Source organism: Arvicanthis niloticus, chromosome 4 (assembly GCF_011762505.2).
Source record: "Arvicanthis niloticus isolate mArvNil1 chromosome 4, mArvNil1.pat.X, whole genome shotgun sequence".
Taxonomy (NCBI): domain Eukaryota; kingdom Metazoa; phylum Chordata; class Mammalia; order Rodentia; family Muridae; genus Arvicanthis; species Arvicanthis niloticus.
This window is the reverse complement of record NC_047661.1, coordinates 66,172,847-66,187,868: the sequence shown is the minus strand read 5'-3', so window position 1 is coordinate 66,187,868 and position 15,022 is coordinate 66,172,847. Positions and strand designations below refer to the sequence as shown.

The window sequence follows — 15,022 nt, the reverse complement described above, 5'->3', positions numbered from 1 at the left end:
TTCTAAAAATTAAAAACAACATAAAAGTTTAATGTGCTACAGGCTGTTTCACTGATTACTCTTCTTTTTCCCATGGCTATCACTTCTATCTTTTAGAGCTCTTTTTATAGAGAGATTATTTTTATGATCACTTACTATGTTATATATATTAACCATTCACTCTGGAACTCTTGGAAGCCAAGTAGAGCTTCACCAGACATCAGGCAGATACATGCCTGTGGGTGACCATGTGCACAGGAAAAGGCTTGAAACTAAACTCAGTGTACAGCAGTGAACAAAAGGAAGTACAAGCACAGCTGCTGGGAGGAGTGGTCTGGTATAAAAATGGATTTTGTATTCACAGAGACCTGGAACCCTCACGGCAAGTCAAGTGAATATGTAAACACATGTTTGCGTTAGGGAAACACATTAGGGGAAAGCATTAGGAAAGTGAAAGTCCCTTCATTAAAACACAATTTTGAAGAAGGGTGTGGCCTGTGAGTCCATAAATTACAGAAGCTGTACAACTGGCAGGGTCGTTGCAAGACTTGACCTGAAGGTTAGCCTAGGCTCATAAGTATGTCTGGCTATGGGAATGGGAGCTGAACCCTGGGTGTCTGTTTTGCAGGAAACAGGTTTATGAACAGGCAGCGTATAAGTGTCTTCTCTAAAACCCTTCCTTACCACCCTATTTCTCCTCAGCCATCACTATTCTCTTGGCAGCACACATCACAACTGAAATTATAGTATGCATTGTTGAATTAGACTCTGTGAAGTCCAATTGGATTTTCCCTTACTCAGCTGTTTATCTTCAGTATTATCAACAGGATAAGTATTTACCAAAGAAATGAATGACAGAATTTCCCAGTTCTCCAGTCCTTTCTCATCTTTATCTCCTCGAGTTAGCCTAGACCTACACTTCACCATCTCATCAACACCCCTTAGCAATTCCACCTATAATCCTTTTCATATATTTCACCATAAGTAATACATCTGAGTTCCCATCTTTATATATCTGTGCATATGCAGTTACACACACACACACACACACACACACACACACACACACACACACACGCACACACCTTTTTTGTTTATCCTTTTTCTGAATTTATTCTTCTGCCATTTAAAATACAGAAAAACACATGTGAAGGAAATAAACATCTATCTGTATGCCAGATAGTCCTATAAAGTTCGCCCCATCCCACATATAAGTACACATCAAATGAATCTTGGAGCCACCCTACCTTGCACATACACACTGACGACACAGGTCCTTGCCCACTGCTACCACTATCCAACTCATTCCCTCCCTTCAGTGCTTGCCTCTGTCTGTGCTCTAGAGTTTGTTCCTTACCCCTTTCTCAGAGATATGCTATCCTCCTTTTGGATCTTTCCAATAACATGGTTGAACATTTACCCATATAAAAATGGGTGTCTCTTTAGAGAGATGGCTAATGGGTACAAAAATTTCTTTTGTAGTGATAAAAACTGTTCTTAAAGTAGAATGTGGTGATGCTTATATGTTAAGAATATACTAAGCTGTATACTGCCAACAAATAAATTGTATCACATATAAATTATATCTCAATAAAGCCAGTAAAAATTTTACCTTAGACCTGGGAGAAAGATTTTTTCAGTTAAATGTGTATACTTATAGTGCTCTGTACTGAAAGGATATATTCTTATTTCAAGAATAGCATGCAGCTAGTGCACCAAAGCTCTTAGTTGTCACAGTAGCCTAACAAACATGGTATGTACATTCAAGGGGATATTATTCAGCCCTAAGAGGGAAGGAAATCTTACAGAAGCTACAAGATGGATGAAACGTAAAGATACTATGTTAAGTAGAATAAACCAGACAATAAGGGATAAATATTATATGTTCTTGCTCAGATGAGGTCCCTAACACAATCAAATCTGTATAAAGAGAATGCAGAATCACACTTGTCAGGATCCGAAGAGAGGATAGTTATTGTTTATTTAATGCAAAAGAGGTTCTAGTTTGGGATATGAAAGTTTTCTGTACATGGACAGTAGTAATAGTTTGTACAATAATATGATTTTTCTTTTTGTCTGCACTGGAGATTGAGACCAGAGCCCCACACATGGTAACACATGCTCTGCCCGGAGGAGCTGCACCCCCAGCTCTATGTGAATCTTAACACCACTGAAGCGCACACTTAAAAGTGGTAACAATGGTAAATTTTACATACAATTATTTACTATAAAACACTTCACCTAAAGTTATAATGTGTTTGTTTTATTAAAATGAAAGTCTGCAATGTAGCCTACACTTGTATTTCTAATTATATTATATTTCTAATTATAATTTCTAATTATATTTCTAATGTCTGCAAATATACATCTAATGTCTGATGTCATATGCCCAGCTTAAAAGATCCGACATGACAAGTCAGTTGTCTCATTCTCTAATCTTCTGTCCTGAAATTAGTCCAAAACCATGGTTACTACCAAAGATGCACATGGCATTCTTCTCGATGCTGCTGTCAACACAGCCCAGCTAGTCACACATGCTTCTACATAAATATTCAGTTCCTTAGATATACTAGCCACACTTCAAGAAGACATGAGCCTAGGCCATGATATTATAATGAGACAAGTATTTCCATTACTATGGGGAGTTGTGTTAGTATTCTTCTAGAATACAATATACATTTAAATAAATAAATATAGCAAATATAAAATTAGTAAGCTTCTTTGGAAATTATTGGTAGGGGTGTGAGGGGTGTCAATTCAAAATGAAAGCAGAAACCCAATCACACTGATTGAGATGAAGACAAAATAGCCAGGTGGCTAGCTGTGACAGACATGGTTTAAGAGCCATCATTGTGATATAGATGAAAACATCAGATTTAATAACAAGACAGGCAAAGCTAGTGGCATCATCTCAGACACACCAAGAGATGATTTTAAAGATAAGCATCTCGCTTTACATGTTTATAGTAACTGCATGAATTTAAAAGTTCAAACTATACAGGCTACACACAGCAATGTAAATAATACGATATGGTAAGTAAAGCCGAAGGATATAAAAATCAATTCTAGAATTCTAGAGTGTAAGTTAAGATATAAGCTGATTATATAGAGAATTATTACAAGGGAATATGAGAAAGGAAAAACAGGCTGAATGTTGCAGAATCACTGGTACATAACAGGGCCAAGTAGCACATGGCAAATACTATTAAGAAGAAAGGAGGGCTAGAGAGATGGCTCAGTGGTTAAGAGAACTAACTACTCTTCTAGAGGTTCTGAGTTCAATTCTCAGCAACTACATGGTGGCTCACAACCATCTATCATGGGATCTGATGATACTGTCTTCTGTTATGCAGGCATCCATACACATATACATAAACTATATAAATAAATAAATCTTTTTAAAAAAGAAAAGAGTGTTTTACACATAGATAAGCACATATATATTATGTAGAGGTCAAAAAAAAAGCTTGTGAGAATTGGTTTTCTGCTTCTACCATGTGGGTTCCAGGCTTAGAGTCAAGCACCCTCGCCCTCAGAACATACTGACTACCCTATTTTTACTGTGCTATTCTGAGAATGAAATTGCATGCTGTCTTAACCTCAGTGTCATGTAGGGTCCAATGATGCTCTGCACCATAAAGTCAGCAGTTCCTCTAGATAAGGCACTCTGGAGGTATGCTCACACACAGAGGCAGAGCATATGCTTACCACGAGGAAGATCCTGGGCTCAATCTCTAGTGCCCAGTTCACTAAAGTAGGAGATGGAAAGCACTGGGAGTTAGCTGACCCAGATGTCTGTCTCCAGTTTTTAAAATATGAAAAACAGAAACTAACTATGTACAATTTAGGGCAAAAGAAACCCAATACACAGTGCTTTTGTTTATGTAATAACATTTACCTAGCATATAAGTCAAGTGATCATATGCTTATATATTTCACTATGTACTTATGGATGTTCAACATAACTAGATAACAGAATTAAACAGGAATGCATCAAGTCCTAGTGAAAACAGTACACATTACACATCACAAGTAATGTGCCCTTCAAAACAGACACCTGCCCTATGAATCAGTGTCTTGCCTTAAGTATCCATCTGTTCTAAAACCTTATTGTGTTTGAGGTTGTAGCTGTGCAACTATATTATTTTTCATATATACATTTAGGGGGCATAAAACTAGATTAGAAACACACACACACACACACACACACACACACACCCTAAAAAAGCAAAATTTTCTCCAGAAGTTTGGGTGAACACTGCATTTGCCAACCCTGTTTTTAGTGTTTTATCAGAAAATACTTGACAAGAATAAAGCACATCACTATTTAATATTGAATAATGACAGAAAAGTTTCAGACTTCAACCCCACTATTAACTTCTGCATAAATGTGCAGGTACTAATGAACTATATCAAAATATATTTTAGTGCATTTTGACTTATGCTCACAATCATATAGTGAGTAAACGACTATTTTCTAATATTTCAAACTAGGTGAGTAGCTTCTAAATCCATAACTATTACAAATCTGAGCGTGAATCTTTGAACAGGTCAAACTGTAAAAACTCTCATTTAATTTGGAAAAAACTCCACACTCAAGTTCCCACTAGGTGACTGAGTGACAGCTCGTCCTGCTTCATCTACCCACTTTGCTTCACTGTCTCTATCAGTTACTTGGAGGATAGGGAAATGAGATCAACACTATGCAGCTGGCAGACTCCTAATACTGGGATTCTTCTGAGTGGAGGGACTTACCTCTCTCAGCACAGGGTCAGTTATTGAGTTTAGGCTGACAGCTCCTTCATAGGTTAGGTAATAGAACACATTGAGGGCTCGCACTGCCTCTGGTCCTTGTTGCTTATAGCCAAAAATAAGATCAATCCATTGGTGAAGCTGGCAGGAAACAAATTCACTCTCCAGGGCCTGAAAAATAGTAGAGACCATATCATTATGCTGAATCCTATTTTTACAACATAGATATTCAGAGCAACAGTAAGGCTTAACAGTACACTTACTTTAAAAAAAAAAAAACAAAAACAAAAACAGAAAACTCAAGTTTAGTGGCATGTATCTATAATCCTACTTGGGAAGCTGAGGCAGAGGGAACTTGAGTTCTAGGCCAGGCTGAGTAACACAATGAGACCTGGTCTAAAGACCAACCAAAGGAACAAAACCAAAGCAATACAAGGGAGTTTGGCTCAGTCATTTGAGTGGTTACCTGAGTACAATCCCTAGTACCTATGATAAAAGCCAGATGTAGTAACATATATCTGTAATATCAGAACTAGTAGCAGAGATAGAAGCATTCCAAGAGCTGGCTGGCCATTCAGCCTAGCCAAATCTGCAAGCTCCAGATTCAGTGAGAGAGTCTGTTTCAAAAGCTAAGGTGAAGAGTGATTAATGAAGACATCTGATATTAGTCTATGGCACATGTGCATGAGTGTGTGTGTGTGCACACCTATTACCTCCCCCCCCCCCCAAAACACACCGTCAGTGAAGATAAGGAGGAATGGAAAAAGGGGAAAAGGGAGAGAAAGTGGAAAGGGAAGAGGAAGGGTAAAGGAAAGGGAAGAAAATGACAGGATAAGGCAGAACACTGTCTCAAATGCAGCTCAGTGTAGAATACGTGCTTTGTACTTGTGAGGCCAAGAGTTCAATTCCTAGTACTGTAAAAACCAAACAACAAACCCCTGACATCCTGTCCCGCTGCATATTTGAGAAAAGTCCTGGCCCTCATTATGCTGAGCTATAGTAATCTTGGCATTCTCCCACTACATGGTCAGGTATAGGGACTAGGGCTGGGCTTATCTTGGTCATACTTATAAATCCATCTTGACAGGCACTCAATTCATGCTTCAATTAAAGGAGGTCATAGAGTGGAGGACTACTTTGGAAAGCAAGTGAAAAAAGTTAAGTATTTTCTATTTACTTAAGATATTAATTTTTTTGTTAAATTAAAGCATGTTGTGTCCTGCAACTACAACCAAATTATTTAGTTATTTTGATTGTGTTTAAAGTATCAAATTAGATTTTGTGGGGACTTATAACTGCTGGATTTTTATTCTATGTGTCAGTATCAAACCAAACACTTTATGCCATTAACAATGCTCAATAAATAATGAATGAATAGGATCAAATGTTCACTTGATGTGCTGGGCACAGGATTCACTTCCTATTTATCATTCTCTTCCCCTTTACTGGCACTGTGTGCCAAATACAGTTAGTGCCAATAAATGTTTGCTGAACTGAGTAAGTTAGGAATACCAAGGCCAGAGACTTGTTATCAAGCTATTCCTCTTTATACTGTGTAATGCTATAAAATTATTCCAACATTAACTGTTTAGGTTTTCCAAGAGATAATGCTATTCAGACCAAACGTAGTTGAAGTTATCTCTGAGGCCTCACTGGTTTTGGTTAGTATCCTAATAAGAGGCCTGTAAGTTTTAAGGTGCAGTTGGCTAGACCATTTCTTCTCGTTTGTGCTGGAGACGGAATCCAGGGCCCTGTGCATGCTCCATTACTGACATCTCTAATTCTTAGCCCCCAAAGGACTAAATTCTCATGCAAATATCCATTGAGGTATAAGCCATCTTGTCACAAATGACAAATGCATTAGTTCATAAGTACATATGTATAAAAATGTCTTATTAAAACTAGTGCCTGTGAATAAGAAAGATCTTTATAGCTAAATACAGTGTTTTCTTTAAAAATATTTTTTATTTCTTTATTTTTATTATATTATTTTCTAAATAAATAAATAAATATTTTCTATATTATTTTCTAAATAAATCCCTATGCACTAACTAGGCAATTCTCATATTCTAACATATACCTCAAATGAAAAAGACCTAAAATTATCTGTCTAGCTCTCTGTAAAAGTTACTGTTTTAGATACCTATTATAAAATTCACTGTATTTGCCACTTTCCTAAAGAGATGGTAAGAAAGCACAAAACTACTTGATATTATATTTCATATAATAAGAGGGTTTTAATAATCAAATAAATCCCTATTTTGATTACATGAATTTAAAACGAATAAAAATTTAAACTAGCAGTACAAGTTGTGTTAACTTTGGCCTTGGGAGGAATGGGAGGGGCATGTTTAAAATGACACATAAAAACAGCAATTGTCTTAATTTGTGTGCAGTGCACTCCACACAAAAGCCCTAAATATGTTCAAATTAGAGTGAGCTGCTTGATTGTCACTGCAGTCTCATGTCACATTAATGCATGACAAACATTAAACCATACACTTAAATGGCAATTTATATCATTTAAATGTTTACTGCCAGACTAGGTCATCACTCATTTAAATGTGACTTTCTGACAGCTAATTTCAGTTAATTTTCTCCAATTCACTTAATTAGAACTTTCAATCAGGGAAGGACTTCCATGTATCTTCAAGAGTGCATCCTTTTTGGTTGCTCAAAACTGTGAACTAATAAGCTGATGAAAAGCCCTGCCGTAGGATTAATGTATAAGATCTGCAATTCTACAAGAGAGCATCACTACACAAAGCAAGCTCACAGCATGCATTCTGAGAAAGAACATACTTATTTATGTGAATAATACTCTCAACAGTAGTTTAAATAAAAAACGTTTAGTTCATATATACCCACTATTGAAACAATAAAAAACCTGCATCTAAGCTAATTAAAAATTAATGATTTCAAAATTGTTTAATAAGATAAAACAGCCAGGAATCTCTTGAGTGTCCATGGCAATGTGATTTGAGACTATAAAATTCAGAAGGCTCAGAAAATGAAGATGTACAAATGAGTTTTCTCAATATAATATTAAAGCTCTACAAACTAGGGCAATTTTGTTTTCTGTGCCACCAAACAAAGGGCTATAGGTTCCTAATGGTTGATTACTTCTTTATGCACATTTGAAATATGAAGTTGGTTTGATTTTAATGCTCTAAGCTTTATATCTTGATACTGCTTCAGAATTTTAAACAAAAAACACCAAAGAAACAACACTGCATGCTTTAATGCTGTGGACACACTGCAGAGCCATCACATGCTGAGGTTCAGCCTCCCCTCACGCTCCCACAAGTCAATCCTTAAGGGTCGACCAGGAATTCACAGAATTAATGGCAGAATTTATTTAAGGAGTTTATGAACACATTAATAAACATACAAATATTTTTAAAACAGAAACTATTACCTTTTTTTAAAAGATAGGACCCAAAAGAAATCTGATAGATCTGAGAGAGTTTCTAAGAAGTTTTGGAATCCTTCCAGTACAAAGTCAGCCCAAGACTTTAACCTCCTTTTGACAGCACTGAATGACAGTTGCCTGACCCAGAGTGTGCACTGATAAACAAGTGTACAGAATGCACACTTGAGGGAAGAGGGGAGGATAAGCAGGAGGCCATTAAGGACAAAGAATAACTCAAAGTGGAATACTTTGGATTTATATCTTATAACTTGTTTTGAGATTCAAAAACATAAAGGAGGAAATGTCTACTAAAAGTACTTCAAAATCTCTTTTGTATACAGCTTTAAAAACTACTCTATTAATGTAGGTGCGCGCACACACACACACACACACACACACACACACACCCCATGTCAGTAGAATGCTAGGCATTTAGGGGTTTTCAAAACCTTTAGGACAGACAGTCTTCATTAAGGCTGGAGCTAAATCAGGGGACAGTAACATTTGTTCCATGCTGCTCTCAACCCATCCAATCTACTGTAAGCATCCTCTAGCAGGCTAGACGCATCATTCACATCCAATGTGTGCTGAGTAAAATTTGTAAAAAGAAAATCCACGAAAATGTCCAATAGATACAGAAATACTCATTGTGAGTTATTATAAAGTAAAGCAGTGACTAATATCCAATTGTTAAGATCATGTATGACTATGACAAGACTACCACATGAACCTTTGCACAAATTGTCACTCCAATCCAGTGGGACTCATATTAGCCTTGACAAACTGTCCTGGGGCTGATATATGTTTTTTAGTGGTATCTATTAGGCAGACACTAAAACATTTGGGAGATTCTAAAAAGTAAAGTACATAGATGACAAATACAAACACTTATTAGTAACTTTCATTTGCTTAGTTCTTATACAAAATATCAATAAATAAGTTTTAATATATCATAAAGATAATAATACATTATTCATAAATGAATGTATCAGAAATAATTATGCAAATATGTGTCCAATAACAAATGCTAAAGAAAGATAACTCATTAAGGAAATGAATTATTAATTGATATAAAATGTTAAATAAAATTATTCTATTTTTGTAGAATGAAGCCAAATGATTTGCTAACATATAGACATAGCTTACTTTTCCAAAATATTAAGCTATTTGAAAATAATAATTTTAATGATATCTATCACTAATTTTTAATGTATAAATGCTTTAGAAATACTATAGGCACTTCCTATAAAAATGAGTTTTTATTAACATGAAGATTGGGTAAAATAAATAAAATCAATTTTATTTAACAAAATAAATTATACATATTTGTTTATGACAAAGGAGCGGTGACTGATAATTATTTGTGGTTTTCATGCTTATAAATCCTAACTCATGCTACTACATATTCCTACTCAGTGCAATCATACAATAGTACTTTTTATGAACATCAAATAAAATGATCAAGTATCATCTACAAATAGAAATATATATAGTTTGAGTCTCAGAACCAGAATGACATCAAAAACATACATAATAAGAGTAAGTGAAAAAGAAGGCCCATGCCACCTAGACCCACATCTCTGCACATCAACGCCACTACTTTTCTTCCCTGGTGTCTAGGAGGACTGATTCAGCTCATAATACAAAATACCACATCTGTTAGCTTCAAATAAAAACATAAAAAAATCACTAATTCTAATTTGGTGTACATTTAAGTATAAGATGCATATGACCACGTTTTAGTGAAAAAATAAAAAATAATTTCCTAAACTTTAATTAAACTTAGCTAAGAACCTTGATAGAAATGAGTGTATGTAGTGATATGTTTGAAAGAAGGTAATACATCAAATTGTAAACTTGGATTTATTAGTCATTTTTATTTGAAATAGATGTAAAAAACCTTTTTGATACACACACACACACACACACACACACACACACACACACACGAGAGAGAGAGAGAGAGAGAGAGAGAGAGAGACAGAGACAGAGACAGAGACAGAGAGAGGGGGGAGGGGACTGGCCTGTTATATTTGCATATGGTGGATTTCAAACACTAGTGGTAATGTTTCCTTAACATTGATATACGACCTTTGTAATTTACATTGAAGAAAGCTGGTTTTTTTCAGCCTAATTAGAACTGTTTCAAATTTTCTTGCTAAATATATGATATAAAGTTCTTTCAACTTTTTTATTCTAAAGTTTCTTTCCATGTCAACTTTGTTCCAATCAAAATATGCTTTGAATTAAATGATTTTGATTGAATATGTGGATCACATTTCACGTCTAAGATTTAAAGTCCAAAAAGGAAAAGTTTAGCCTGTTCAAACAAAGCAAACGCAGCCACTTTGCGGAAGGCTATTCACTTTAAGAAGACTGACAAATTGTTTGTGTGCACCATCAGGTCCAGTTCCTGCAATAGTTGCCAGATTTCCTGTCGCTCTAATAAGATAGATGCGTTAACTCCTCAAGTGCTGGCCTGGAATCTGTGGGAAATCTGGCTAACTTTAGGTAAATTTTAGGAGTCTACTTTGAAATCAATCTAATCAAAAGAAAAGAAAAATTTGCAACTATGGTATATTAATGTTTTCAAACAATAAAAGTCATAGAAAAATGAACTTTTTTTTATATTGGACAAATATAAATTTAGAATACTTGGACAACATTCAGGATGTTTTCCAAGCATAATTTGCTAAAAATGACAAACACCTGTCAATCCTTATTTTTTTAAATACATTAATTCCACCTTTTTAATAATTATTTTCATAGGTGAAACAGAATGAAAACTATAATATTTAGTCAACTATAATCAACTAACATTAGCTTAGTGTCTCTGACACTGATTACAAGAACATCAAACTGCTTCAGAATCTGGAGGTTCACCTTTCTACAAATGTAAGACAAGCTTAAGCAACTTTAATACCACTTACATAGAAAGTCTAACTTGAAAAAAATGTGTGAAAGTGTGACATTTAAGAGCAACACATTATGAAGACAAAAGAGGATAGAGGAGAACCAAAGATTTAAAGAAAAAAGCTGTGGAATACTAAAAATAAAAATTATACTTGACAGTTTAAAAAATAAAATGTAGTTAGCACACTGGAGTTCAGAGAGCAGAGCAGATACAGAGCTATACACGCTACACTGCCCTGAACTGCTGGGTTCACTTCTCCATTTATATCACTACTAAAGGGGGTTACTATCACACCTTGATAAAACCATCAAGCATCCAAGCATCTTCTGGCAGAAAACCATTCTGCTACAATTGTTACTGTGTAGTTTTAAATGGACTAGTCAACCAGCTGTTCTATATTTTACACACTGAAGGCCATGTTTCCTTTGAAATTCATAGTTTTAATCTCGACTGAAGTCTGCATTGCTGTGTGCCAAGATCAAAAGGATTAGGCAAACTTGTACAATTACCTCCTTTTCGGAGAGATGGTTATTTTTTTTGAATGTTTAAAATACTCCTGTATGCTGACATTTTATCCAACTATTTTCTTTAGAACTCTAGAACATTAAAACATTTAATTAACACTTCAACCTTAGGTCATTCTTATTCTAACATCGAGGAATTCGTAACAGACAGATATGTTAAAGTAGTTGTAGTGTGATACACATAGAGATATTGAGATTTTTCCTATTTTTGTCTAATTAGGTAACAATGGATGAGAAATGAGTGTACCAGCCTATCTATTATTTATGTCATGTGCTGTTATGTAGAGAACTTACAACAATGCTTATGTGGCCACAGAAATTTAATAGGAAATAAAAGCTCTTGCAAAAATAAGGACAAGATGGAGATAGATGTCCATTAAAACTATGCTGTAAATTTCAGAATTGTCTGAAATGAGCCCTGTAGTTGGTGGTAAACTTTCTAGCAGGCAACATAGAGAGAGAAACTTGAACGATTACAAAAGTCAAAAATGACCATAATTTAAAAACAAACCAGATGGCCTGAAATACGTTATTTCTATTTCTGAGATAAGAAATTCCTCCCTTGGCAATTATGATGGAGCCCAGGTATATGACTCATAGAGGAACTTACTTAATCCTCAAGTAGATTTAAAGTATAGACAGAGAGGCTGCATACGACAGAGGATCCTAAATAGACTTTAATTCTCTTAGGGAAATTTCGAATGGTAGAGACTTAGATAACATTTCATGACAAGTACTTGGAATGTAGCCATTCTGTCAGTTAAGTGCAGAACCACATATCCAAAAAACAGGTAAACTAAGTTATGGGACTTTTACCATCTTTAAAAGATTTAAGGGCATAAAGAAGAAGATACACGCCTGTATGGAAGGCAGGTCCACCTTCACTGGGATGGGACAATAGCCTATGTTTAGATGATAGGTCTAAGATTTCCTCCAAGTGTAACACAGGGTAAACTTTCCCACACAGACACACAAAAGCTTCCAAATACCTCATACAATGCACTATTCCTTGTAGACACTGAAATATTTGAAGTATGCACAGGGGGCTGATGAGAAGATGTTCAGTGGGTAACATGTTTGTCACCAAGCCTGACAACCTGAGTTGCCTGTTCCAAACCCAAATTTTTTGAAGAAGAAAACCAAATCCCCCAAATTCTCCTCTGGTCTCCACATGCGTGCCACATTGAAGCATACGCGCACATGCACACACACCCCAAATTGTAATAAAAATTAAAATAAAATCTATACACACTGAATGTTGCAACTCTAGAAATACCAGTAAAGTTCTCCTAGAAAATAACTGTAAATATGTATATACCTTGCATGCTCTCCAAAATATACTAGTTATAAAAATATACAGCTAAACAATTGAAATACTAATATAAAACACTTGATTTAGTTATCTATAAAAAAAAAATGAGTATCTTTCCTCTCTAACCACAATCAAAAACTGTATTAGTGAAAGAACTGCTGGAAGTTTTCTTTTACAGTCAGTTACAAAAGGAAGAAAAACAAAATAAAAAACTAATTTCCCTCCATTTGCAAATCTGCACAGATCTGATAAATATTAGCCGTGTCTTGCCTTTGAAGACGGTTTAACCAGAATCTCTACTTCTTACCAGATGTAGTTTAATCCTACAGGTATGCTAGACAAAACCAAGGAGCTTTCTACATGGCACCAATGAGTCCCCTCGGCTGACTGTCATAAACCTACACTAGCAATTACTCTAAAAATAGCCGATAAAGAAACACACACACACACACACACACACACACACACACACACACACACACACACACACACACGTTGAAGAACTTTTAAAATGCACTGTTAAATTTGGCCACAGCCAAATTATATCTGCATTTCCTTTGTGTGCGCTATGTATATTCTATAGAATTGAAAGACATTCATTCTGCAACTCTTGATTAATAGCAGTGTCTCTGTTATCCATTTATTCAGCAAGTGTCTACTGCTGGCTGCTAGTGGATTCCAGTCTGTGCTGGGCTGTGAGATGAGGTGTCCCCTGGAAGGAAAGTGGGAAGGTGAGTGAGCTCCAAGTCAGTGACAGTCCAGATGAGAGGTACTGAGAACCATTTTCCAGACAGCAGCACAGGGGCCAGAGAGATGGCTCAGTGAGTAAGAGTGCTTATTTATCTTGCAGAGAACCTGTGTCCAGCACACAATCACCTGTGACTCTCATTCCAGGGAATCTGATGCTGTCTTTTGACCTCTATGGGCTCTTGCATACACTAGGTGCACATGTATACACTGAGGCTCACACATATATACATTTTTAAAAGGACAGTAAAGCAGGAGGTGAGGATAAAGCTTGGTGGAAGGGTGATTGACTAATAAGCTGGGCACTCTGGATTCAATCTCCAGTACATGGAAAGAAGGAAGTGGGAGACAACCAGAGAAGCAGGCAGGTGGTGTGACTGAAGAATAAAGGATAGGATTCAGAAAGGTATAAAATGGATTTATTATTTACAACTGAATGTTAATGAGGAGGAAGACAGGATCTTGGAATGAGATCTGGCTTTCAGGTTTGGATTCCAACTATGCTGTAGTAGAAGCAATCTAAATGGTAAATTAGTTGAATTTTGAATTTAATATTAGTATTTTAGATTTTTTTCAGTGCCTGGAACCTGGCAAATACTAGCACTTTATCAAACTATATTTACAGGCCTGTATTGTTTCCAGAATTGAAATTAATTCTGAGAGTTTATTTTGGATGTGAGGTTGAAAATTGTAAGGAAATCTAGATACTATCTCAATATTAAAATCAAAATATGTCCATACTCAATAGAGGGATGTCCAAGTCCCACCCCCTCGATTTTTTTTTGATACCGTAAGAGTTTCACTGTTCAGTCCAGGCTGGATTCAAACTCACAATTTTTTCCCCTTTGCCTACAAAATACACAATTATAGGCATGTCACACCACACCAGTTTTTAAGCCAAGAAGAATTCTGGGTGACAAAGTAACAACCAAAACTTTATACTGGTGCTGCCCAATAGAAATATATAGAAACTAAATATATAATATTAATTTTCCTAGTGGTCACAGGTGAATCAATTTTAATAATGTTTAATCAAAACTAATATTAAAGCATCATCTTATATTAAATCTTAGAAGCTATGATATATTTCATACTCCATATGTATATAATATACATTAATCTAAACAACCATATTTCAAGTAATCCATAGCCACAAGCTAAACCTTATAAAGCATCAATAACCTAAAAGATTAAATGATTTTCCATGCAGTTTCAAGGTCACTGCAGTTCTCAGCACTGTAAAGAACAGCTAGACCTTTAGATATGACAGCAGATATCTACCATCTTCAGGAGTGAGCTAGACATAATGTTCTGCAGCGTATGTTCTTTCACACTTTACAGATCTCAGGAGAAATGTGGCAGCATGTGAAAAATGGCACTCT

General features: G+C 35.6%; 1 protein-coding gene across 8 annotated transcripts in view; it reads right to left on the bottom strand.

Moving 5' to 3' along the window:
• Nucleotides 1-15,022, bottom strand: part of Lrba (LPS responsive beige-like anchor protein) — a 542,935-nt gene that overhangs the window by 66,688 nt on the left and 461,225 nt on the right. For all 8 annotated transcript variants that reach the window (XM_076932608.1, XM_076932607.1, XM_076932609.1 and 5 more), the window contains one exon: nucleotides 4,735-4,902. In XM_076932608.1, coding sequence (XP_076788723.1) covers nucleotides 4,735-4,902 — 168 coding nt within the window. The remainder of the gene's footprint in view (nucleotides 1-4,734; nucleotides 4,903-15,022) is intronic.